The sequence below is a fragment of the Phocoena phocoena genome, chromosome 17 (assembly GCF_963924675.1).
Source record: "Phocoena phocoena chromosome 17, mPhoPho1.1, whole genome shotgun sequence".
Taxonomy (NCBI): Eukaryota; Metazoa; Chordata; class Mammalia; order Artiodactyla; family Phocoenidae; genus Phocoena; species Phocoena phocoena.
In genome coordinates, this window is record NC_089235.1 from 53,430,223 (window position 1) to 53,457,524 (window position 27,302).

The 27,302-nt window shown below is 36.3% G+C and overlaps 1 protein-coding gene across 1 annotated transcript; it reads left to right on the forward strand.

The window, feature by feature from the left end:
* Positions 1-498: 498 nt before the first annotated feature.
* EBAG9 (estrogen receptor binding site associated antigen 9) lies at positions 499-22,417 on the forward strand. Its single transcript, XM_065895437.1, has 6 exons — positions 499-583; positions 3,567-3,645; positions 4,372-4,530; positions 6,724-6,831; positions 17,341-17,432; positions 21,001-22,417. Exons 1-6 carry the CDS (start codon positions 501-503, stop codon positions 21,119-21,121), a joined length of 642 nt encoding a protein of 213 aa, XP_065751509.1. The 5' UTR covers positions 499-500; the 3' UTR covers positions 21,122-22,417.
* The last annotated feature ends 4,885 nt before the right edge of the window (positions 22,418-27,302 follow it).

Below are 27,302 nucleotides of genomic sequence, written 5' to 3' on the forward strand. Positions count from 1 at the left end.
AAGTTATTTGACCTGTCTTAATTTCCTCATCTACAAAATGGGTATGATAAAATGTATCTATCTAGAAGTTAAAAGTTTTATATATTTTGAATAGTATTAATATGTTCATATGATTCAGATTTCAAAAGGTGCAGAAGACTCAGTATATACTGTTTTATACTTTTTTGATTTTTCATTTTTTAATAGAAAAATTATAAATACATTGTAAATAGATGATTTAAGTACAATTTAAAAAAACATTCTAAGAGTAGTTTGAAAAGGTTTTTTTTCCTCCCAACTATTCAAAACTCTTCAAAACTTTCTTGTCAATATGATTTACATTTTAATTTTTAAATTTACTGTGTTATATTTGTACTTTCTAAAGGAAAGTAAAAAATATGTCTGATTTTTACAGTTCATAGTAGGACTTTTCAGGTTGACTTCAGAACATGAGTATAGCTTATGAAATCACCTTAATGCATTTATTTTTGTGTTTTTTTCCACAGGTTTTGATTCCCACCATGGCTATCACACAGTTTCGGTTATTTAAAGTTTGTACCTGCCTAGCAACAGTATTCTCATTCCTAAAGAGATTAATATGCAGGTAAAGAAATTTTATGTTCAAATTGACCTGGTTATCTTCTTGCTGATTTTAGATACCTTTGTAACTACAAAAAGGCAGGACATACTATATTTAAGCTAAATATCTTGATTGCAATATTCATTTATTAATCTCTAGTATTTTTTTCAGATTTTTATATATTTTTTCAAATCTAGAAAGTAGAGGTTCAGTTCTTTTCTTTCAAATTCTTACATCTTCCATTAAAATAACATTCTTAGTACTATAGAATTTCAGAGATAAACTAACTTTCATTGTTGTAATCATCAGAAAGTTTTTATGTACATAATTGTTTTATTATCAGGATATTTTAAGATGGTTAGGTGGAATTAGGCATAGGTATTTCTTTTTTTTTTTTTTTTTTTAATTTATTTTTGGCTGCATTGGGTCTTTGTTGCTGTGTGCAGGCTTTCTCCAGTTGCAACGAGCGGGGACTGCTCTTCTTTGTGGTGCACGGACCACTCATTGCAGTGGCCTCTCCCATTGCAGAGCACAGGCTCTAGGCACACGGGCTTCAGTAGTTGTGGCTTGCAGGCTCTAGAGTGCAGGCTCAGTAGTTGTGGCACACGGGCTTAATTGCTCTGTGGCATGTGGGATCCTCCGGAACCAGGTCTCAAGCCCCTGTCCCCTGCATTGGCAGGCAGATTCTTAACCACTGCGCCACCAGGGAAGCCCCCATAGGTATTTCTTTACATATTACATTATGAGTGTTATTTTTCTGTTAAAAAAAAACAACAACAAAAAAACCACTTTAACAGAGAAACCCCAAACAGAATAGATTTTTTTTTTTGTCTCTTAAATAATATTCCAGAATGTACAGGTAGTCCAGGGTAGATAAGTCCTTCTGCTTCAGTAAGTCATTCAGAGACTCAGATTCCTTCTATTTTGTCATACTACCAGACCCTAGAGCTATAGTTCCTAAACCGTATGCCAAGGTACTTCAGGGCTTGCATTACACTCATGGGGTACTGTAGGATACTTCAAATTTTCCAACAAAACACAATGAATGTGATAGTGTCTATTAAACACTAAACAAACTGTTGGCTCAAGGTAGTTCACATTTGCAACATTAGATCCTGCAGTATGTTTTGATGATGTTCTTGAATATTTGAGATAAGTTTTTGTTTACTTGTATTTTGGGTGACCTATCTTTGCAAAGCTAGGTTGTAATTAAAAGCAAGTACTAAACCAAAATTAATATGGAACAGAAAATAAGGGTGAATCCAAGGCTTGAGGAGCTGTGCAATATCCAACAGGCACACACATTCCATTAATAAGTAATTGTGGTTATTAAAGAGTGAAATCAACATATTATTTTTCCTTTAAATTCATATGTATTTTTTTCTAATGGCTACTAAGCAGATAGGACATACATAAGTATTAAATTGTTTGGGCCTAGCTACTTAATCAGTGGAATTGTTAGGTATTTCTTTTGGCCTAGGAGTACTGTGAAAAAAGTACCGACACAGTAAGAGTAGGATAAAATAAAAGAGGAAATGGAGGGCAATCAGCTCTTATTTTTAGTGGATATGATTTAGAAGTTACACACAATTCTGTTCATAGCCTATTATCCAGAACTTAGCCACCTAGCTGCAAGGGAGGCTAGGAAATGTAATCTCAAGCTAAATGGCCATTTTATAGCTACTAAAACTCTGAAGATTAAGTGGCATTGAATTTATTGTTAGAAGTAGCATAGCCAGAAAAAAACTAGGTTAAAGCAGGATGAGTGTGGGTATTAATGCCAGGAGGCTGGAGGTTAAAAAGAAGTAGTTGTGTTAACAGTGGTGGTAAATTATAGGTGCTTTTCTCTTTGCATCTGTTATTTTCTAAAACTTTTGTTGAATATAGATTACTTTTAGTATAAGATACTGCCTTTGATTTAAAAATATTAAGGACATTTTTGTTGTCACTATGAACTTCTCTTGTCAACGTAAATATGTTTAGGATTGATTGTATGTTCAGTTTGAAAGAAAACTGACCCTTTGTTAGAATAAGCTTTTCTTGTCAGAAAGAACCTAGATCATGTGTTCTAAAATACCAGGTTTACATCATAAATTTAGTAGTAGACTGTATTACTTTTTTTATTCATCCTTTAAACAAAGTATGATTTCTAAACTTAGCTGACTTTACCAACTAGTTCTAAGCAGATGCTTCATAGATTATTTGAAATGAAGCAAGTGACTGATCATTTATAATAGCTACCAGTTTTTAATGTGTTATTAAAAAGCAGGCACAGTCTAGTGTCTAGCTATTTTAAATGTCAGTTAAATCCTCACAACAACCTTGCAAAGGTAGGTTTGAATACCTGCCTTTTACAGATGAGGATACTCAGGCCGAGAGATAGGTAATTCTATCTAGATTCATAATTAATAGAAGTAACATTGAAAACCATGGTTTACACAGATTCCATAGCCCATGCTCTTAACAACTCTGTGACAATACTTATCTTCTTTAATATAGTACTTTTCCCATTAATCCTTAAAACTTGAGTACAGTTTATAGTTGAACCCAGTGATTTTCAAACTTCTTAATAGTAATCTTAATGAGAAACCAACTATGTAAAGCAAAAGCCAGGCCACCCTGGTTAAAACAGGATAGGTATCCGAGAGCTTCACTTACAGAATTCACAGTACTCTTAGGAGCATGGTTTGAAATCAGTTTGTGTTTTTGTTTTTGGCTTTATATTCTTCCTGAATTTGACTATAATTCTGAATCCTAAGCCAAAAAGCTGTTGGGTTATCCTGTCCAGTATTTTTAAAATATTTAAAAGATATTTGATACATGCCTTTTCTTTTCATATCTTAACAGATTTTTCTTTTCATATCTTAACAATTGTTAATTATTAAAATAAATAATTCACAAATTGAAAAAGACCTTCTCTTATAAGCCTTAAGTTACTGTCCGTAGTGCTTTTACCCATGCTTGTTTTGGTAGTTTCTTGAAATAAATTATTTCATTTTTGTTTTAGATCTGGCAGAGGACGGAAATTAAGTGGAGACCAAATAACTTTGCCAACTACAGTTGATTATTCATCCGTTCCTAAGCAGGTAATTTTTTTTTTCAATGTTGAATAAGCATTCCAGAACCATATTTTTCAAACTGGATTGCCGACTATTAGTATGTCATGAAATTAATTTGGTAGTCAGGGTCAGGATTTTTATTGTTGTTACTAAATTTTTTTATTCTAAAATTTTTATTTTGTTCTTTATTTTCTGTTTCTTTGCTGAGGATTTCTTTTTTTTTATTGGTTTTAAGAGTGTTTGCTATTGCTTATTGAAGAATTTTTATAATAACTATTTTAAAGTCTTAGATAATTCCAACATTTATATCATCTTGGGTTTTGTGTCTGTTGATTGTCTTTTTCCATTCAAGTTGAGATTTCTTCATTGTTCATTTGCAGGTTCCTTCATGGATATGTTGAATATTATGTTTGGGACTCTATCTTATTTAAATACTATAAAGAATGTTGTTATTTATTATTTTATCAGGCAATAAACCTGGTTAAGGTTAGATTGCAAGTTCCAAGTCTCCTTCTGTGGGCTGTAGTTTTAATGTCAGTTCAATTTTTAAAGCAAAAAAATTTTCTTTTCTTTTGTTGTTTGTATTTTTTTAATGGGTAGAACAGAAGTCCAACTCATAGAATATTTTTTTTAAACTTTTCATCTAGTTTTGGTATGTGGTATAAAATTTGTATTTTCCCATTGGTCAAAGAAGTTTGAATAACCAATGTTTTAGAAAGCTCATTTTGCTAATAAATGGTGAATTAAATTTAGACAGATGTTGAAGAGTGGACTTCCTGGGATGAAGATGCACCCACAAGTGTAAAGATTGAAGGAGGGAATGGGAATGTGGCAACACAGCAAAATGCTTTAGAACAACTGGAACCTGACTATTTTAAGGACATGACACCAACTATAAGGAAAACCCAGAAAGTATGTTAAAGATTTGTGCTTTTGGAGATAAAGCTATTAAACCACTCTTCAGATTCCTATAATTAAAATTAGTATAATTGGTATTTGTTAGAAAGCCTATTTCTAATTAGCAATTGTGTTTTCTGTCATGTTAAAGAAGCTTATATATTCAAGTGACCTGGACACAGATCTAGTAAATTGTACCCCCAAGTCTTTTAAAATTGTGTCTAAGCATTTATAGAAATCGTACTGTATGTCATGTTCTAGACTCCAGTCTCTGCTATGGAGACTAAGCTGAATAAGATACAGTTCTAACCTTAAAAGATTAGTTCACAGGTTAGTGCTGTCTACAAACTGATAAGTAGTTTCCATTGTTTATAACCATTATCAAACTGATGCAAGGCTCTGAGAACTTAGTGTAATCGTTGTGGGTTTGTGTAGTCATCCACACTTTATTTTATCCCTTTTGAGTTATATAGTTATATATGGACAATCACTTAAAGATGCAGGGAATTATTAGAAAAAGAACAACGGCTGAGTATTTTCCTTTCTTTTTATCAAAATAGTACATGTACATTTGAAAGTTGTTTTTAAATTTATTTATTTATTTATTTTTGGCTGCGTTGGGTCTTTGTTGCTGTGTGCCGGCTTTCTTAGTTGCGGCGAGCCGGAACTCCTCTTCATTGCGGTGCGCGGGCTTCTCATTGCGGTGGCTTCTCTTGTTGTGTAGCATTGGCTCTGGGCGCACGGGCTTCAGTAGTTGTGGCACACGGGCTTAGTTGCTCTGTGGCACGTGGGATCTTCTTGGACCAGGGCTCGAACCCATGTCTCCTGCATTGGCAGGCGGATTCCTAAGCACTGTGCCACCAGGAAAGTCCCTGAAAATTGTTTTTAAATCAAAGAATATACAAGAGCTTATATTGAAAAGCAATAGGGCTTCCCTGGTGGCGCAGTGGTTGAGAGTCCGCCTGCTGGCCCCGGTCCGGGAAGATCCCATATGCCGCGGAGCGGCTGGGCCCATGAGCCATGGCTGCTGAGCCTGCGCGTCCGGAGCCTGTGCTCCGCAACAGGAGAGGCCACAACGGTGAGAGGCCCGCGTACCGCAAACAAACAAACAAACAAAAAAAGAAAAGCAATAGACTTCTGCCCCATTATTCTTCATACCAGTTCTCCTTTCTAAAAGCAGCCACCCATAACTTTTTCTGTTTGGGCTTCTAGCATTATTCATCATATCTGCATATAGTATTCTTATATTGCTATGTCTTGATTTACCAATCACAGATATTGTCCACTGACTGCATACTATGGTAAACGGGGGTTTATTTCATACCCTCTTACCCCCTTTTCAAATACTGTAATGTTTTTATTCCAGTCTACCTCATCAGTCATCCTGCTGTTTTCAAAAGAAAAAAATACTTAAAGTTCCATTGTTCAATCAAGCATAGAAAATATTTTTTATAAATATACTTATAAAATGAGGACATTATTTATTCCACAATTCTCTAATAGGGTTTTTCACCCTCTTCTAGCTTCCAGCCAGTTTCATCTGTATATTTATTTTTAGATTTTCAAGGCTGATAACATTTACATGCTGTAATCATAGTTGTTTTTGTTGAGTTGTCCAAATACATTAAGTGGTATATTTTTCAAGGAGTTTTAAATGAATTTCTTAGTAGATGAGTACCTTTTATTTTGAAAGTCTATTTTGCTGCTCTTAATAGGAACTCAGTATATTGCAATAGTACCTTAATAAATTAGTTAGAATGAAAATACTTTTAAGCTACAAAACTAATACTACTGGCCTGAAAGAGTTAATGTATTCATAGATACCCACATGCTTAGAGAACTGGTTATACTTCTGGTAGGATATGATACATGTTCTTGTTTAATACAGTGACTAAAAATGCCTAATTATATTTTGGGGGGGTCCAGGAAAAGTAGGGAAAGAGGAAAGAGGAAGAGGAAAATTTATTGTTTTAGAAAAAAGTGAAATATAATTTTTCTTAGTATGCAACTGATTTGTGTGACAATTGCCTAAGAATTTTGGTACTCTATATAGACTTAAAAAAAAAATTTTTTACATTTTAAATTTTAAAAGGAGAAAGGTAGAACATATTTTAAATAATTATAAAATGCTTTGGTCAGTTAATTTGTCTGTGTTTATATAGTGATGTGTAAAATGTTCCTATAATTCTCTTTCGATTAATCTTTCAGATCATTATTAAGAAGAGAGAACCATTAAATTTTGGCATCCCAGATGGTAGCACAGGTTTCTCTAGTAGACTAGCAGCTACACAAGATATGCCTTTTATTCATCAATCTGTAAGTATGCTAATGGTATCTAGGCAAGAGCTTTTTTTTCATTTCTATTTTCTTAAAAGAAGAAGAAAAAAATTAAAATGAATTGAACATAGTATTTGTATGACTTTGAAACAGGTGTAGCAGATCAAGAGACGTTACCAATCCTGTCCTTTTATGAGATTATAAATTATATCAGATATGAAGATCAGGGTCCATTGTACACATAAAAGATAGAGACAAAAATGTTGAAAAATATGACCTTTACATTTTTAAGTCTTTTGTCATTTACAGACAGTTCTGGGTGTACTCTGATGCTTTCGCAAAAATGTTCCTATAAAAGGGTATCATCGTCAAGGAATTCATGGAAAAGACTGTGACAAGTACAGGTTTCTGGTAACTGCCTATACTGCTGAACTGAATGAATAAGCATTTTCAGAACTCTAATGGAAAACTGATGCATTCATAAAAGTGCTAACAAAAGATCAAGATGAAAAAAAAATTACATGGGACTGAGTGAACTGATGAGGATGATTATAATTTTTGTGACTTTCTGTTTGAATAAAAATAAAAAAATCCCACAAGGACTCAGAGGCAAAAAATATACAAATCAATTTTCACTGCAAAGTAAAGGACCTGTTACGGTGGAGGATTACTGGACTGAATGTCAATATTATGACATAGTGTGAGTGTGTTTAGTGTTTGGTAATTGCAGTCGTTGCTTTTGTTGTGGTCATCCATTTACAATGCTTGGTGTCAGTTTATTTATCTCTTGTAAAAATAAAATACAGTGTGTGTGTGTGAAAAAAAAAATATGACCTTTAAAGAGATTACCACTAAAATTTAACCTTAATAGCAGGTTATTTTTAAGTAAGTTATGAATTGTTTCCCTAGTAGAGTATATTTACATTTAAAGTGTGGTTTAACTTAAAATAGATTTGACTTAAATACAACACTTCTATGGACAAAAGTAGTGAGGAAAGTATATAGCTGTGATTTTCAACCTTGGAGGCTATCAGAATCAGCTTTGAACTTTTTTTTTCTTTTTTTTTATTGATATAGAGATGTCACATTTAATTTATTTGAAACAAATTAAAGGGAAAAATCATTGTGGAAACTCTCCTATAAATGACTGAAATTCTTATATCAAACTAAGTCTTTTTTTTATCTAGTGTTGGTATGAGAAAACTCTTTTCTCAGTAGAAGTGCTCTATTTCTTAAGTTAGCTCCATAAATCTCTACATCCTTTCCAACTGATTAAGACAAGTTCACATTTGGAATATGAGGAGTCTGAAATGGAAGTCGAAGGTACTCAAAAGTATATATAAAGTACTTTCTAGACTAAAAGCTTTCCTTAGAACTGCAATATAAAAAGCAGTGACTAAATATATAAAATGATAGCCAGATTACCAATAAGTGTACGTCTCAAACGCAAACCATTACTTTGCACTTAGGGAAGAAAAATATTAAATTCTTGCATCTTGCTTAATGTTCAATCTGCTTATGTAAGTAGATGTTGGTTTTTTGGGGGTTTTTGTTTTATTCAAATAGAAAGTCACAAAAATTAAAATCATCTTCATCAGTTCACTCAGTCCCATGTAATTAATTTTTTTTATCTTGATCTTTTGTTAGCACTTTTATGAATTCATCAGTTTTCCATTAGAGTTCTGAAAATGCTTATTCATTCAGTTCAGCAGTATAGTCAGTTGCCAGAAACCTGTACTTGTTAGTCTCTTCCATGAATTCCTTGAAGATGAAACCCGTTTATAGGAACATTTTTGCAAAAACATCAGAGTACACCCAGAACTGTCTGTAAATGACAGAAGACTTAAAAATGACCACGGTTAAAGATTTGATGAAAGTTCATGATGATACAATTGACAAGGAAATTTAGTTATTTCTGAGATATACATTTTAAAGTAATAACTAGGATTATAACTTATAACATTCTACCAGTACATATAAGATTTTTAGGAATTTCATGTAATGTCTGAAACATTTATATTAATATATTTCCATACAAATAACCCAAAGAAAGCTTAGTTTTTGTTTTTAATAAATTTATTTATTTATTTATTTTTGGCTGTGTTGGGTCTTCGTTGCTGTGCGCAGGCTTTCTCTGGTTATGGCGAGTGGGGGCTACTCTTCGTTGCGGTGCGCAGGCTTCTCATTGCGGTGGCTTCTCTTGTTACGGAGCACAGGCTCTAAGCGCGCACGCTTCAGTAGTTGTGACAAGTGGACTCAGTAGTTGTGGCTTGTGGGCTCTAGAGCTCAGGCTCAGTAGTTGTGGTGCACGGACTTAGTTGCTCCGCGGCATGTGGGATCTTCCTGGACCAGGGCATGAACCTGTGTCCCCTGCATTGGCAGGCAGATTCTTAACCACTGTGCCACCATGGAAGCCCTTTTTTTTTTTTTAATTTTTAAATTTAATTTTATTTATTTTTTTATGCAGCAGGTTCTTATTAGTCACCAGTTTTATACACATCAGTGTGTACATGTCAATCACAATCACCCAATTCAGCACACCACCATCCCCACCCCCCCACGGCTTTCCCCGCTTGGTGTCCATATGTTTGTTCTCTACATCTGTGTCTCAACTTCTGCCCTGCAAACCGGTTCATCTGTACCATTTTTCTAGGTTCCACATGCATGCATTAATATACGATATTTGTTTTTCTCTTTCTGACTTACTTCACTCTGTGTGACAGTCTCTAGTTCCATCCACGTCTCAACAAATGACTCAATTTTGTTCCTTTTTATGGCTGAGTAATATTCCATTGTATATATGTATCATTACTTCTTTATCCATTCGTCTCTCGATGGACATTTAGGTTGCTTCCATGACCTGGCTATTGTAAATAGTACTGCAATGAACATTGGGGGGTGCATGTGTCTTTTTGAATTATGGTTTTCTCTGGGTATATGCCCAGTAGTGGGATTGCTGGATCATATGGTATTCTATTTTTAGTTTTTTAAGGAACCTCCATAATGTTCTCCATAGTGGCTGTATCAATTTACATTCCTGCCAACAGTGCAAGAGGGTTCCCTTTTCTCCACATCCTCTCCAGCATTTGTTGTTTGTAGATTTTCTGATGATGCCCATTCTAACTAGTGTGAGGTGATACCTCATTGTAGTTTTGATTTGCATTTCTCTAATAATTAGTGAGGTTGAGCAGCTTTTCATGTGCCTCTTGGACATCTCTATGTCTTCTTTGGAGAAATGTCTGTTTAGGTCTTCTGCCCGTTTTTGGATTGAGTTGTTTGTTTCTTTAATATTGAGCTACATGAGCTGTTTATATATCTTGGAGATTAATCCTTTGTCCGTTGATTCGTTTGCAAATATTTTCTCCCATTCTGAAGGTTGTCCTTTCGTGTTGTTTATGGTTTCCTTTTCTGTGCAAAAGCTTTGAAGTTTCATTAGGTCCCATTTGTTTATTTTTGTTTTTATTTCCATTACTCTAGGAGGTGGATCAAAAAAGGTCTTGCTGTGATTTATTTCAAAGAGTTGTGTCTTCCTATGTTTTCCTCTAAGAGTTTCATAGTGTCTGGTCTTACATTTAGGTCTCAAATCCATTTTCAGTTTATTTTTGTGTATGGTGTTAGGGAGTGTTCTAATCTCATTCTTTTACATATAGCTGTCCAGTTTTCCCAGCACCACTTATTGAAGAGACTGTCTTTTCTGCATTGTATATCCTTGCCTCCTGTGTAAAAGATTAGTTGACCATATGCGCCTGGGTTTATCTCTAGGCTTTCTATCTTGTTCCATTGATCTACGTTTCTGTTTTTGTGCCAGTACCATATTGTCTTGATTACTGTAGCTTTGTAGTATAGTCAGAAGTCAGGGAGTCTGATTCCTTCAGCTCCGTTTTTTTCCCTCAAGACTGCTTTAGCTATTCAGCGTCTTTTGTGTCTCCATACAAATTTTAAGATGTTTTGTTCTAGTTCTGTAAAAAATGCCATTGGTAATTTGATCGGGTTTGCATTGAATCTGTAGATTGCTTTGGGTAGTATAGTCATTTTCACAGTATTGATTCTTCCAATCCAAGAACATGGTATATCTCTCCATCTGTTGGTATCATCTTTAATTTCTTTCATCAGTGTTTTATAGTTTTCTGCATACAGGTCTTTTGTCTCCCTAAACCTGCATACAGGTTTATTCCTAGGTATTTTATTCTTTTTGTTGAAATGGTATATGGGAGTGTTTCTTTAATTTCTCTTTCAGATTTTTCATCATTAGTGTATAGGAATGCAAGAGATTTCTGTGCATTAATTTTGTATCCTGCAACTTTATCAGATTCATTGATTAGCTCTAGTAGTTTTCTGGTGGCATTTTTAGGGTTCTCCATGTAGACTATCATGTCATCTGCAAACAGTGACAGTTTTACTTCTTTTCAAATTTGTATTCCTTTTATTTCTTTTTCTTCTCTGATTGCCGTGGTAGGACTTCCAAAACTACGTTGAATAATAGTGGTGAGAGTGGACATCCTTGTCCTGTTCCTGATCCTAGAGGAAGTGCTTTCAGTTTTTCACCATTGAGAATGATGTTTGCTGTGGGTTTGTCGTATATGGCCTTTATTATGTTGAGGTAGGTTCCCTCTACACCCACTTTCTGGAGAGTTTTAATCAAAAATGGGTATTGAATTTTGTCAAAAGCTTTTTCTGTGTCTATTGAGTTGATCATATGGCTTTTATTCTTCAATTTGTTAATATGGTGTATCACATTGATTGCTTTGCGTATATTGAAGAATCCTTGCATCCCTTGGATAAATCACACTTGATCATGGTGTATGATCCTTTTAATGTGTTCTTGGATTCTGTTTGCTGGTATTTTGTTGAGGATTTTTGCATCTGTATTCATCTGTGATATTGGTCTGTAATTTTCTTTTTTTGTAGTATCTTTGTCTGGTTTTGGTATCAGGGTGATGGTGGCCTCATAAAATGAGTTTGGGAATGTTCCTTCCTCTGCAACTTTTTGGAAGAGTTTGAGAAAGATGGGTGTTAGCTTTTCTCTAAATGTTTGATAGAATTCACTTGTGAAGCCATCTGGTCCTGGACTTTTGTTTGTTGGAAGACCTTTTTTTTTTTTTTTTTGCGGTACGTAGGCCTCTCACTGTTGTGGCCTCTCCCATTGCGGAGCACAGGCTCTGGAGGTGCAGGCTCAGCAGCCATGGCTCGTGGGCCCAGCCACTCCGCGGCTTGTGGGATCCTCCCGTGCCGGGGCACGAACCTGTGTCCCTTGCATCGGCAGGCAGACTCTCAACCACTGCGCCACCAGGGAAGCCCTGTTGGAAGATTTTTAATCACAGTTTCCATTTCATTACTTGTGATTGGTCTGTTCATATTTTCTATTTCTTCCTGGTTCAGTCTTGGAAGGTTATACCTTTCTAAGAATTTGTCCATTTCTTCCAGGTTGTCCATTTTATTGGCATACGGTTGCTTGTAGTAGTCTCTTAGGATGCTTTGTATTTTGGTGGTGTCTGTTGTAACTTCTCCTTTTTCATTTCTAATTTTATTGATTTGAGTCCTTTTTCTTGATGAATCTGGCTAATGGTTTATCAATTTTGCTTATCTTCTCAAAGAATCAGCTTTTAGTTTTATTGATCTTTGCTATTGTTTTCTTTGTTTCTATTTCATTTATTTCTGCTCTGATCTTTATGATTTCTTTCCTTCTCCTAACTTTGGGTTTTGTTTGTTCTTTCTCTAGTTCCTTTAGGTGTAAGGTTAGATTGTTTATTTGAGATTTTTCTTGTTTCTTGAGGTAGACTTGTGTAGGTATAAACTTCCCTCTTAGAACTGCTTTTGCTGCATCCCATAGGTTTTGGATTGTCGTGTTTTCATTGTCATATGTCTCTAGGTGTGTGTTTGATTTTCTCTTTGATTTCTTCAGTGACCTCTTGGTTATTTAGTAACATATTGTTTGGTCTCCATGTGTTTGTGTTTTTTTATGTTTTTTTCCCTGTAATTCATTTCTGATCTCATAGCGTTGTGGTCAGAAAAGATGCTTGATATGATTTCAATTTTCTTAAATTTTCTGAGGCTTGATTTGTGACCCAAGATGTGATCTATCCTGGAGAATGTTCCGTGCGCACTTGAGAAGAAAGTGTAATCTGCTGTTTTTGGATGGAATGTCCTATAAATATCAATTAAATCTATGTGGTCTATTGTGTCATTTAAAGCTTCTGTTTCCTTATTTATTTTCATTTTGGATGATCTGTCCATTGGTGTAAGTGAAGTGTTTAAGATCCCCACTATTATTGTGTTACTGTCGATTTCCTCTTTAATAGCTGTTAGCCGTTGCCTTATGTATTGAGGTGCTCCTATGTTGGGTGCATATATATTTATAATTGTTATATCTTCTTCTTGGATTGATCCTTCGATCATTATGTAGTGTTTTTCCTCGTCTCTTGCAACATTCTTTATTTTAAAGTCTATTTTATTTGATATGAGTATTGTTACTCCAGCTTTCTTTTGATTTCCATTTGCATGGAATATCTTTTTCCATCCCCTCACTTTCAGTCTATGTGTCCGTAGGTCTGAAGTGGGTCTCTTGTAGACAGCATATATATGGGTCTTGTTTTTGTATCCATTCAGCAAGCCTGTGTCTTTTGGTTGGAGCATTTAATCCATTCACATTTAAGGTAATTATCGATATGTATGTTCCTATGACGATTTTCTTAATTGTTTTGGGTTTGTTTTTGTAGGTCCTTTTCTTCTCTTGTGTTTCCCACTTAGAGAAGTTCCTTTAGCATTTGTTGTAGAGCTGGTTTGGTGGTGCTGAATTCTCTTAGCTTTTGCTTGTCTGTAAAGCTTTTGATTTCTCCATCGAATCTGAATGAGATCCTTGCCAGGTAGAGTAATCTTGGTTGTAGGTTCTTCCCTTTCATCACTTTAAGTATATCATGCCACTGTCTTCTGGCTTGTAGAGTTTCTGCTGAGAAATCAGCTGTTAACCTTATGGGAGTTCCCTTGTAGGTTATTTTGTCATTTTTCCCTTGCTGCTTGCAATAATTTTTCTTTGTCTTTAATTTTTGCCAGTTTGCTTACTATGTGTCTTGGTGTGTTTCTCCTTTGGTTTATCCTGTATGGGACTCTCTGTGCTTCCTGGACTTGGGTGTCTATTTCCTTTCCCATGTTAGGGAAGTTTTCAACTATAATCTCTTCAGATATTTTCTCGGGTCCTTTCTCTCTCTCTTCTCCCCCTGGGAACCCTATAATGCGAATGTTGTTGTGTTTAATGTTGTCCCAGTGGTCTCTTAGGCTGTCATCATTTCTTTTCATTCTCTTTTCTTTATTCTGTTCCACAGCAGTGAATTCCACCATTCTGTCTTCCAGGTCACTTATCGGTTATTCTGCTATTGATTCCTTCTAGTGTAGTTTTCATTTCAGTTATTGTATTGTTCATCTCTGTTTGTTTGTTCTTTAATTCTTCTAGGTCTTTGTTAGACATTTCTTGCACCTTCTCGATCTTTGCCTCCATTCTTTTTCCGAGGTCGTGGATCATCTTCACTATCATTATTCTGAATCCTTTTTCTGGAAGATTGCCTATCTCCACTTCATTTAGTCATTTTTCTGGAGGGTTATCTTGTTCCTTCATCTGGTACATAACCCTCTGCCTTTTCATCTTGTCTATCTTTCTGTGAATGTGTTTTTGTTCCACAGGCTGCAGGATTGTAGTTCTTCTTGCTTTTGCTGTCTGCCCTCTGGTGGATGAGGCTATCTAAGAGGCTTGTGTAAGTTTTTTGATGGGAGGGACTGGTGGTGGGTAGAGCTGACTGTTGCTCTGGTGGGCAGAGCTCAGTAAAACTTTAATCCGCTTGACTGTTGAAGGGTGTGGCTGGGTTCCCTCCCTGTTGGTTTTTTGGCCTGAGGCAACCCAACACTGGAGCCTACCTGGGCTCTTTGGTGGGGCTAATGACAGACTCTTGGAGGGCTCACGCCAAGGAGTACTTCCCAGAACTTCTGCTGCCAGTGTCCTTGTCCCCACGGTGACCCACCGCCTCCCGCCACCTCTGCAGGAGACCCTCCAACACTAGCAGGTAAGTCTGGTTCAGTCTCCCCTGGGTTCACTGCTCCTTCCCCTGTGTCCCGATGCACACACTACTTTGTGTGTGCCCTCCAAGAGTGCAGTCTCTGTTTCCCCCAGTCCTGTCGAAGTCCTGCAATCAGATCCCACTAGTCTTCAAAGTCTGATTCTCTAGGAGTTCCTTCTCCTGTTACCAAACCCCCAGGTTGGGAAGCCTGACGTGGGCCTCAGAACCTTCACTCCAGTGGGTGGACTTCTGTGGTATAAGTGTTCTCCAGTCTGTGAGTCACCCACCCAGCAGTTATGGGATTTGATTTTACTGTGATTGCGCCCCTCCTACCGTCTCATTGTGACTTCTCCTTTGTCTTTGGATGTGGGGTATCTTTTTTGGTGAGTTCCAGTGTCTTCTTGTCGATGATTGTCCCTTTGAACTTTTTAAAACACATCACTGTCCAGACCCCTCCCCAGACCCTAGCTTTTAAGTATGTTTTGATTAGTTAATTATTGATTAGTAATTATTGACTGCTTGGTTACATTAGTTATCCATTGTTGTATAACAACCCCACACTTAGTGGCTTGAACAACAATAAATATTTTTTTTATCTCATAGTTTCTGTGGATTAGGAATCCACAGAATTCCTAATTCTGTGATAGCTCTTTTTATACTAAGGGTATTAACTCTTTTCTGTCATCTTTTACAATTTTATTATCGGCTTTATAATTTGGTTTGGATGTTTTTGATGGGCAGATGTATTTAGTTTTTAATGTAGCAAATCTGTTAATTAAAACCTTTTATTTTTTACTTAGAAGACCATCTCTACTAAAGGATCAGTTACTCTTTTTTTTATGGTCTTAGTCATTTCACCTTTTTTGTGTCTAAATGTTTTATACACTAAAAGTCAAACACCTCAGTGGAAAAATGGATAAATTTACAAATAAGAAATAGACATAACATGATAACATGAAGAAAAGTTTGGTCTTACTAGTTCTCAAAGAAATTCAAAGTAAATTAACAAGACACCATTTTAAATCTTAACATATTAGCAAAGATAGAAAAGACGGCAATTACCTACTCGTATTGACAAAAATACAAGGAAACAAGACTTCCACCTACTGCTGTCAGGAGAATAAGTTGGTATAACTTTTCAAGAGAGTCATTTAGTGACTTAGAAAATCCTTTTCTTTGATTTAGCCAGTTTACTTTTAGAAATTTACATTAAACATACAATCAGAATTAAAAAAAAATTTTTTTTAACAGAGGATTGTATCTCATTTATGGTTAAGAGCAGAAAATTCAACACATTTTATTTCGGTTTTAGGTCTAAGTACTCAAAAGAGAATATAATAAATCTGTTCACAGCTTGGTGCCAGTTATTTTATGCATGTAATTATTTCCCCCCCAACTAAACATTCTAGAATGAGCATTTTCATTGTTTGTGGAAAGAAAAAGTAAACTTTTAGAGGTCTGGCCTGGGGAATAGTAGAAGGTAGTGTGGCCAGCCCGGTGGTATCAAGTAAGTAAGACAGGCAAAGGGAAGCACAATATAGAAGAAGTACTCCAATAAAGAGTAAATTTTGCCTGACCTGTCATTTTTGCCTGGGACCCAGACAGTAACTGCCTCTGAAAAATCTAGAAAATTACTTGTGCTTAAATGGAGATGACTATGCTAGTTTGGAGACGTTGGTTCTTCCAGTTCATCTCCCCAGCACAGAGTAGTCCAGTCAGGCATCTCTAATCCAGCCTGGGATCAGTCTGTCTCTTCTCTTTCCTTCACCCGCCACTCCTTCTTCTTATTGAAAAGAGAGATAACAGAGAGAACAAATGTTCTATTCTTGTCTATTCCAAACTAAAGTAGGCAAAAAAAGAAAAGTTAATATAAAAGGAGTATCGTTTAAAACATAAAATAGGAAGAAAGCTGGACTTGCCAGGACTGTTGAGTATGGAAGGTCATGCGTCTCAGGAAATCCCTCAGTTCCAGGCAAACCAGGGGCAATCATTTGAGCCTATATAGGATGTGTTAAGAAAGTGGAGAAGATACAGGGCAATGACAAGGTCTGAGTTATGCTTTAAAAGATACTCTTCTTGGGCTTCCCTAGTTGCGCAGTGGTTAAGAATCCGCCTCCCAATGCAGGGCACATGGGTTCGAGCCCTGGTCCGGGAAGATCTCACATGCCACAGAGCAGCTAAGCCCGTGCACCACAACTGCTGAGCCTGTGCTGTAGAGCCCGCGAGCAACAACTACTGAAGCCCGTGCACCTAGAGCCCGTGCTTCGCAACAGGAGAAGTCACCACAATGAGAAGCCCACGCATCGCAACAAAGAGTGGACCCCGCTCACTGCAACTAAGAAAGCCGTGCGCGCAGCAATGAAGACCCAACACAGCCAAAAAAAATGAATAAACAAATAAATAAATAATAAATTCTTTTAAACAAAAATACTGTCTTGACCACTGAGTGGAAAAAGGATGGCTCTTGACCATTGTAATTTTGCTTTGTTTTGTTTTATTGTAGCCTGAATTAGGTGACTTGGATACCTGGCAGGAAAATACCAATGCATGGGAAGAAGAAGAAGATGCGGCCTGGCAAGCCGAAGAAGTTCTGAGGTATTTGAGTAATATTTACACTGCAGCCTGAGTAGAAGAACTGGTTTTGTTCATGTCACATTTAAGGTCAAGAAAGCTTATTCTGCCAAATGTATTTTTCGTCATTCTCATTTGAACCTTGATAATATGGGATAGTTTTTTTGTATTTCAGACTACATATGCTATTCTATATGATTAAAACCTCACAGAAACCAACAATTTAAAGCAATATAGATACAAAAGAATAATTTATTAATGGAGAATGAGACCTTTTACATATATACACCATATTGAACTATATGCTTTATACTTCATTCCCTATAACATATATTTATCTCTTGAAATTGTCCTACCGTGAAATGTGAGTCACAACAATGTATGTTCTCTAGGTCAGAAGTTACACCTTTAGTTTTGTTTCCTCGTGGTCTGGCATAGTGCCAGCACTGCTCATTTGAATAGAGCAGTGAATAGCACTGCTATTTGAAAATAACTTGTATTGTACTCTACATTTGTATGTGTACTTCAATTTATGTACTTGAAAGCCCTGAGGTAGATAACATAAGTCATATACTTACTGCCTGCTCTACAGAAAATATTATTCTGGAGGTTTTCAAGTTTATTTTTGTTGGTTATGTTCTTATTTTTTTGTTTTTGTGAGCAGTAAACTTAATTCTTGCTACTACCACATTAGGTCAAAAAGAAAATTTACCTTGAGAGAGTCTGTGACTGTCATCACTGATGAAAACTCAGATATGTAAATGTATCTAAATTACTTTTGCATTTTTCAAGATGATAAAGTAAAATATAGCAATGTGTTTTTTTCAAATATGGCTTTTATAATTGGATAGAAAATGAATTACTCTTTATTTGACTATCTTAACGAAACAACTGATTTCATTTTTGTGTTGTCCTTTCCTGTCTTTACCGGTAAATTATAATTACCTTGAACAACCAGCAAGGGGTGTAGTTAAATAACTGGGAGTTAAGGCTGACCTTTTTTTGATCTTATCCTTACTGTTTTCAGCATTTTTTTTTAAACAGGAAGGGGTCACATTAGTAAATTTGTGAGAGTTTTAAATATTTAGTTCCTGCTTGATAATTATTCAGTATAAAGGAAATAGTTTTAAAATTGTAAACATTTATGTTGCATGGATTTCAAAAAAGGTGTCACTTATTTTTTCATTTTTTATTTTTTACTCTGTTTCTTTTGGATAAGTCATAGATACAGAAGTCTGGGTATTTTAGAACATTTTGGGGATTCTAGTGATGATTGGTGTCATCAACCACAAGGATGATAAAGGAAGGAGCTATTCATTTTGAATCCAGTAATCTTAATGCCAACACTGTAGAGTTTATGAGTTCACAAGTAGCTGAACATTCACTGTACAAAAACCTTTTCTTTTTCACCCTATCTTCTTGCACCCTGAGCAAAACAAAACCAAAAAAACTCAAACTTAGTGCTTTTGATATGACGGCTTGGGAGAGGGAGCCTATTAGTCAGTAATAGACATGTTTCTTGCTTCAGGTTGCATAAGCAGAGCCAAGAACACTTCCATATGTTGTTACCGCCCTCAGGATAACACTGAGAATTTTAAAAGTGTATCTGTAATCCATAGCCTCTAACCTAGCCTGTTCCCCATTGCCACTTTAAATACTACCAGTACTATGATCAGTATCATTAAGGAAAAAGATTCTGGTACCTTAGTGATTCCAGACATGTATCTGGACGGGAAAAATATATTTTGTCTGCATTAATGTCTAAGTTGCCTCTTGTACCAGAAATATTAATTGTTGATGTTTATATATCAGCTAGTAGCTAGGTCAAAGCTCGATTATCTTATTTGTTTGTAACCTAGCCAGCCCTTTTTAATTCTTTTTCTCTTTCTTTTTTTGCCACAGACATTTTGATGTTTTTAGTGCAGATATCAGTTTTGCTTGAAAGTGAGCAGAGCAGAGTGAGAAAAGTAGATTTATAAAAACTATTCTTTTGAAATTTTAGTTAATTGATGGTGACGGTCAAAATGTTGCGTAAACTAAGTCTCTCTGCTTTCTTGAATTTTGGTCATCCATACCTCTGCTTACTCCCATTTGTAAGTATGATTGAGAAGTGTATATACATTTCACTCACTATAGCCAGCTTTGAGCTGTCCCACATATGGGTAATCCACACTAGATTTTTCTCTATATAATCCAGTGCTGCCTATCTGCTGCCCAGCTGTGCCCTACAGCTTCCTTCCTCAGTTTTGTGTGCTTCTTGACTTACTTTCTCATATCCTAAACCTTCAGACCCAGGACCAACTTCTGTGCTTCTTTCTCCTATTTCATCACCACACTCCTACTCCCACTTCCCATACAAATCAATAAGATAGAGCACTTAGATGTGGAATCTAAAATATGACACAAATGAACCTATCTACGAAACAGAAACAGACTCACAGACATAGAGAACAGACTTGTGGTTGCCGGGCGGGGGTGGGGGTGGATTGAGACTTGGAGGTTAGCAGATGCAAACTACCATATATAGAACGGATAAATGACAAGGTCCGACTGTATAGTATACAGACTATATTCAATATCCTGTGATAAACCATAATTGAAAATAATATTTTAAAAAATGTATATATATGCATAACTGAATCACTTTACCATACAGTGGAAATTAACAGAACATTGTAAATCAACTCTACTTCAATTTAAAAAAATCAATAAATATAGAGGGGTTTAGTGATTCTAGATCAGTGGAGTTAGGGAGGTACTGGGGGGAAGGTATTTCATAATGTGTAATTAGTAAATACCCACCATTCTGCCCCTTCATTAGTAGAACTAGTCAAATCTTTAAATAGATTTCTAGCTTCTAGTTGGAAGTCATGTCTTAGGTTTCCATTTTCTCTTTGCTTTGTGCTCTGTACATCTGTGTTCTTGACATCCTTTAGCTGACTATTTTTAACTATTATAATAACAATATTTAATCCTAAATATCAGGCTTTTCTGAATGGTACCAAAAAGAAGGTGTGGTCCAATGGTAGTAGTGTTTTAGTGAAAATAATCTGAAGAAGAGGGATCAGGAGATGTGGATTCTTAACCTTAATCTTATGATTTTGGACATTTCACTTAACCTGAATGCCCCATTTTACTTTTTTTTTTTTTTTTTGCGGTACGCGGTCCTCTCATGTTGTGGCCTCTCCCATTGCGGAGCACAGGCTCCGGACGCGCAGGCTCAGTGGCCACGGCTCACGGGCCCAGCCGCTCCACGGCATGTGGGATCTTCCTGGACCGGGGCACGAACCCGTGTCCCCTGCATCGGCAGGCGGACTCTCAACCACTGCACCACCAGGGAAGCCCCCATTTTACTTATTTTTAAAACAGAGATAATACCTTTTTTATTTTGCAAGTCATGTTCTAAAGATTAAAAATATATATACTGTTTTTGAAAATCTTTGATATTTCAAAACAGTGAGAAGAATGAAGACTTTTTAAACTTAAATTTGTTGATAATAAAAGGGCAGTGCTGTTTCTTTCTGGAATTTATTCGCCATTTTACCTGTGTAGTGTTTTCTAAAAGTAAAAATACGAATATGTTTCTTTTCAGGCAGCAGAAGATAGCAGACAGAGAAAAGAGAGCAGCAGAACAACAAAGGAAGAAAATGGAAAAGGAGGCACAGCGGCTAATGAAGAAGGAACAAAACAAAATTGGTGTGAAACTTTCATAACAAAATGTCCTTCAGATGCATAGTGCCAGTGGGAGAAATATGAGCTCCACAACCCAAGCAACATTTGTATGGAGCTAAGAGTATTTTCAGAATACAAATACTCTGCTTGATTTTGATGCATTCATCAGACCATACAGGACACCAGGATTCTCTCAAAGTCCCTTGAACTCTTGGTGATTGAGACTCAAAGAACACAAAAGACTTGTGAGACAATATTTTCTTCAACATGTTCCAACTGTAAGACAATTGTTTGCTGTAGATAAATTATTACAAATGGAATATATCAGTACCTCTTCAAGCTAGTGTTTCTAGCTAATTAAATGGGTGTAAATTTTATGGTGGGAAAGAACTCTGCTGGTCTATAATGCTTTCCTTCAATGTGCATAATGATAAAATAAATAATTTTAAATATTCTTTTGTTTCCATGATTACCTGACCTAAATCAGACAGACTTGCAGAGCTTTAACTTCTTATTTTTGTTGTCAGAAGCTGGTATTGGCACACATTTCCTTTAACTTGAACTGGTAATCAGTAGGGATCTGGTAATTTCAGTTTTCAAGAAAATGACATCAAATGCAATAATTTTATTTAGTACAAATATTTTGTACATCATTGTTTTCTTTTAGACGGTGTTACACATATTTGTCATTTATATTACATGTATAAACATATTGAAAATCAGTTAAAATGGCAAATTTGTTTTACATTATTATAACTTGTGAGTTTTAAAAGCTAGTATTAGTAGTTTTTCCCTGTCATTGTAGATTTTAAGATGTTATGGTATCTTTAAGTACCTTAGTTCCTCCCCACCAAAAGGTATTAATTTACAAATGCATATAGCCTTCAGTTTTACTATTTCAAAGCTTTTAGATAATTTCTGTATCAGTTTTATATATCTGACATAATACAGGTTACCTATGTTGTTGACTAAGGTAACATTATTGATTTATTAAAACAAGATAGGAATAATAATACTTCTATTCTCAGATGTTGACTAGCTCCAGAATAGTTTTCAGGAAATAGATATAGACTGTGTTCATAGGGAAAAATGTAGATTTGATAGTTTAAAATCTCATTAATTTTGTCTCCACAATTAAAATACATCCAGCCTGACCTTCTATGGCTTTAGAATTTAATATTTTTACTTTCTTAAAAGCTGTTGCCCAAATGAACATTTTGTAGATTTTGAAAATGTCGTAAATACTCTACAGGCCAAATACTGCTAATTTATTTGAATTAAAGTGATATTTCATGGTAAAATCACAAACTATACAATGAGCTAAGTTCTTACCCTAAGCTTCCAGACTAAATTCAATTTATTTTTTATTTTTAAAAAATTTTTATTGGAGTACAGTTGATTTACAGTGTGTTAGTTTCAGGTGTACAGCAAAGTGGAATCGGTTGAAATTTAACTTTGATAAAAAAACTTCCTGGGCTTCCCTGGTGGCGCAGTGGTTGAGAGTCCGCCTGCCAATGCAGGGGACACGGGTTCGTGCCCCGGTCCGGGAAGATCCCACATGCCGCGGAGCGGCTGGGCCCGTGAGCCATGGCCGCTGAGCCTGCGCGTCCGGAGCCTGTGCTCCGCAACGGGAGAGGCCGCAACAGTGAGAGGCCCGCGTACCGGAAAACAAAAACAAAAACAAAAACAAAAAAAAAAACAAAAAAAACAAAAAAAAAAAAAAAAACTTCCTGTTATAGCCCCAAGCTATATTTTCAGTTATGTTTATTAGAGAGTTTTTGCCAGTAAACTCCCAATTAAATAGAATTAGACTCAAATTTTTAATAATAAATGAATTATCTTATGTCATTTGTATTTATTTTAGTTATTATAGGAATGCTACATGCTTTCTCTAAATTGGGGGTTCGAAAGGATAATTTCTCCTTTAGTACAATCAGTCTTACTGTTTTTCCCCCATAGTTTTTTTTTCTTTTTTTTCCCCCATAGTTATTGAAGTCTGCTTTGGTCATGATTTTCATGTGTGAGATTTTGTTTTTTGTTTGGTTTTTTATTTTTGTTTATTTAGAAATAAAGACTGGATAGAGATTATAGTCTGTATAGATTAATTAGGATGAAAGAGATTTTTCTCATGGAAAGAATAGATAGGAATTCTTGAATTTTTTGACCTCTGTTGGTATGTAAACTAAACTCCTATATTAAATTGGGTATATTGTTCCAAAAGAAGTCATGGAGTTAAATACATATGATAAATCCTTTAGTAGCAAACTGGCTCCTTTAGCTTCTAAATTTATGGTTTCTTAATTTTAGCAAAGGATTATCAGTTTTCGAAGCTTATTAGTAGAAGTGAAAAAGAAATATGGATAGGCATAGACAGAATTAGTGAAGTGCTACCCATCATCTGAATTGTGCATTTCATGTACTGAGATAACAAATAATCAAAAACATGTGAAACTTATTCTGTGTTTTTTATATATATATTTCATGGTTTCTAGCCATCTCCTTTTATTAAGCTTTAGCTAGGGATATCCTCTAATTGAATCCTGGCTCTTTTTTAGTAACATCTTTAATTGAGTCAATATTCAGCATCTGAATTCCTCAGTTTCAACATGTACTCGCCTCTGGCCAGGGCAGTGACTGTTCCTGGATGAAGATTGGTGGTCGGGAAGAAGGTGGTAGCTCTAGAAACTGGCATCTGGATTGATCTTCAACACCACTCTACAAGCTTACCACTAGAGTATAAATTTAACCACGGCCAATGTTCCAAAAAGCCTAAACTTTGTCAATACAGGTATACCTTGTTTTATTGCACTTTGCTTTGTTGTGCTTTGCAGATACTGTATTTTTAACAAATTGAAGGTTTGTGGCAACCCTGTGTTGAGCAAGTTTATCAGCACCAATTTTCCAACAGCCTTTGCTCACTTCTTTACATTTTGGTATTTTCACAGTATTTCAAACTTTTTCATTATTGTATTTGTTATGGTGATCAGTGATTTTTAATTTACTGTTGTTTTTGGGGTGTGAACCATACCCATATAATACGACAGTGAACTTAATTGATAAATGTTGTATGCGTTCTGCCTGCTTCACCAACTAGCCCTTCCCCCATCTTTGTCCCTCTCCTCCCACCTCCCTATTCCCTGAGACACAGCAATATTGAAACTAGGCAAATTTAAAACCCTACGATGGCCTCTAAGTGTTCAAAAGAAAGGAAGAGTCATACATCTCTTACTTTAAGTCGAAAAGCTAGAAATGATTAAGTCATGAGGACCGCATGTTGAAAGTTGAGATAGGCCCAAACTAGGCCTCTTGTGCCTAACAGCCAAGTTGTGAATGTAAAGGAAAAGTTCTTGAAGGAAATTTAAAGCGCTACTCCAGGGAACATACAGATAAGAAAGCTTTATTGCTAACATGGAGAGTTTTAGTGGTCTGGAAAGAAGATCACACTACCCACAACATTCCTTTAATCCAGAAGCCTTATCCAGAGCAAGGCCCTAACTCTCTTAAATTCTGTGAGGGCTGAGAGGTGAGGCAGTGGTAGAAGAAAAGTTTGAAGCTAGCAGAGATTTGTCCATGAGGTTTAAGGAAGAAGTTATTTCTATAACAAATGTGCAAGGTTAAGCAGCAAGTGCTGATGTAGAAGTTGCAGAATATCATCCAGAAGATCTAGCTGAGATGATTAATGAAGATGACTGCAGTAAACAACAGATTTTCAATGTAGGTGAAACAGGTTTACATGGGAAGAAGTTGCCATCTAGGACTTTCATATTTAGAGAGAGATCAATGCCTGGCTTCAAATCTTCAAGAGACAGGCTGACTCTCTCGCTAGGGGCTAATGCAGCTGGTGACTTTAAGTTGAAGCCAATGCTTATTTACCATTCCCCGAATCCTAGGATCTTCAAGAATTATGCTAAATCTACTCTGCCTGTGCTCTACAAATGGAACAGCAAAGCATTGATAACAGCACGTCGGTTTACAATATGGTTTACTGAATATTTTAAGCCAACTGTTGAGACCTACTGCTCAAAAAAAAAAAAAAAGATTCCTTTCAAAATATTACTGCTTATGGACAATGCTCCAGCTCTGATGGAGATGTACAATGAGATTCATATTGTTTCCTAGCCTGCTAACACAGCATCCATTCTGCAGCTCATGCATCAAGGAGTAATTTCCATTTTCAAGTCTTATTATTTAAGAAATACATTCTGTAAGGCCATAGCTGCCATTGGTAGTGATTCCTCAGATGGATCTGGGCAAAGTCAATTAAAAACCGTATGGAAAGGATTCACCATTCTAGATGCCATTAGGAGCATTCATGATTGATGGGGAAAGGTCAAAATATCAACATAAAAGCATTTGGGAGAAGTTGCTTAAAACCCTCATGGATGAGTTTAAAGGGTTCAAGACTTCAGTGGAGGAAGTCACTGCAGATGTGGAAATAGCAAGAGAACTAGAATTAGAAGTGGAGCCTGAAGATGTGACTGAATTGCTGCAATCTCATGATAAAGCTAATTGGATCTGGAGTTGCTTTTTACAGAAGAGCCAAAGAAAGTGGTTTCTTGAGATGGAATCTGCTCCTGGTGAAGATGCTGTGAAGATAGTTGAAGTGGCAGCAAAGGATGTAGGATATTAATTGATAGAGCAGCACCAGGGTTTGGGAGGAGGGACTCCAATTTTGAAAAAAGTTCTACTGTGGGTGAAATGCTATCAAACAGCACTGCATGCTACAGAGAAATAATTCCTAGAAAGGAAGAGTCAATGCATCAAACTTCATTGTTACCTTTAAGAAATTTTCACAGCCACCCCAGCCTTCAGCAACCACCAACCTAATCAGTCAACAGCCATCAACATCGAGGCAAGACGCTCCACCAGAAAAAGATTATGGCTCACTGAAGGCCCAGATGATGGTTAGCATAGTTAGCAATAAAGTATTTTTAAGTTGAGGTATGTACACTTTTTTGACATAATGCTATCGCACACTTAATAGACTACAGTATAGGATAAACGTAACTTTTCTATGCACTGGGAAACCGAAACATTCCTGTGACTTGGTTTGTTGCAATATTTGCTCTATTGTGCTCATCTGGAGGATGTATTTACTAAAGGCATGCTCTGGGCCACATAGAGCTAACATTTACATTTTCTTCAATCCTTTGTAGTTCAGCTTTGAGATAACCTACTGAAACGATTTTCACACTCCTTAGCCCCTTGTTCAGAGGAAACCTTTCATAAGTGTGTCGGCGAATACAGCAGTTACCAAGGTGGGTGCTTCTGGCTGAAGTCAAATTGGGAGGTTGGGGTGCTCTAGGGCCTGCAGATGGCTGCAGGCGAAGGAGCTTCTCCCCTCTCTTACAGGTGAATGGAGGGCTGAAGAAGATGGTGGATCCATTAAGAGCTCATTTTAGTAGCTAATAACTTAACTTGTTTTTCCCATTATGCAGATTTTTAAAATTTAAGTTGTTCTCTCCTAATATCAAAGACAGCTTTTTTTTTCTTTGTGTAATTTACTTCCATTTTCTTTAATACAACCAAGGCTGTTTCAAGGTTACATCAACAGCTAGTACTTTCTTTCACTTTGCTTTCTTTTTTAAAAATTATTATTTATTTATGTTTTATTTTGGCTGTTCCAGGTCTTAGTCGCGGCATGCGGAATCTTCCTTGCAGCCTGTGGGATCTTAAGTTTCGGCATGCGGACTTCTTAGTTGCGGCATATGGACTTCAGTTGCAGCATGCATGAGAGATCTAGTTCTGTGACCAGGGATCGAACCCGGGCCCCCTGCATTGGGAGCATGGAGTCTTACCCACTGGACCTCCAGGGAAGTCCCTCTTTTACTTTGCTTTCTTTTTTTTTCCCTTAAATTTGTGTATTCATTTATTTTATTTTTGGCTGTGTTGGGTCTTCGTTGCTGTGCGTAGGCTTCTCATTGCCGTGGCTTCTCTTGTTGCGGAGCACGGGCTCTAGGCGCATGGGCTTCAGTAGTTGTGGCTCGTGGGCTCTAGAGCGCAGGCTCAGTAGTTGTGGCACACAGGCTTAGCTGCTCCACGGCATGTGGGATCTTCCCGGACCAGGGCTCAAACCCGTGTCCCCTGCACTGGCAGGCAGATTCTTAACCACTGCGCCACGAGGGAAGTCCCTACTTTGCTTGCTATCTTTTATTTTCAGTGTCCCTTAGTCGTGGCCATTGGACTGCTCAGTAACTAGAGTAAGTTTTGAGAGTAGTTAAT

Coding starts and splice junctions, on each gene's coding strand:
- EBAG9 (XM_065895437.1), top strand. CDS start 501: ATGGCTATCACACAGTTTCGGTTATTTAAAGTTTGTACCTGCCTAGCA. Junction 4,531..6,723: donor CTATAAGGAAAACCCAGAAA/GTATGTTAAAGA, acceptor TTAATCTTTCAG/ATCATTATTAAGAAGAGAGA. Junction 17,433..21,000: donor CAAGCCGAAGAAGTTCTGAG/GTATTTGAGTAA, acceptor GTTTCTTTTCAG/GCAGCAGAAGATAGCAGACA.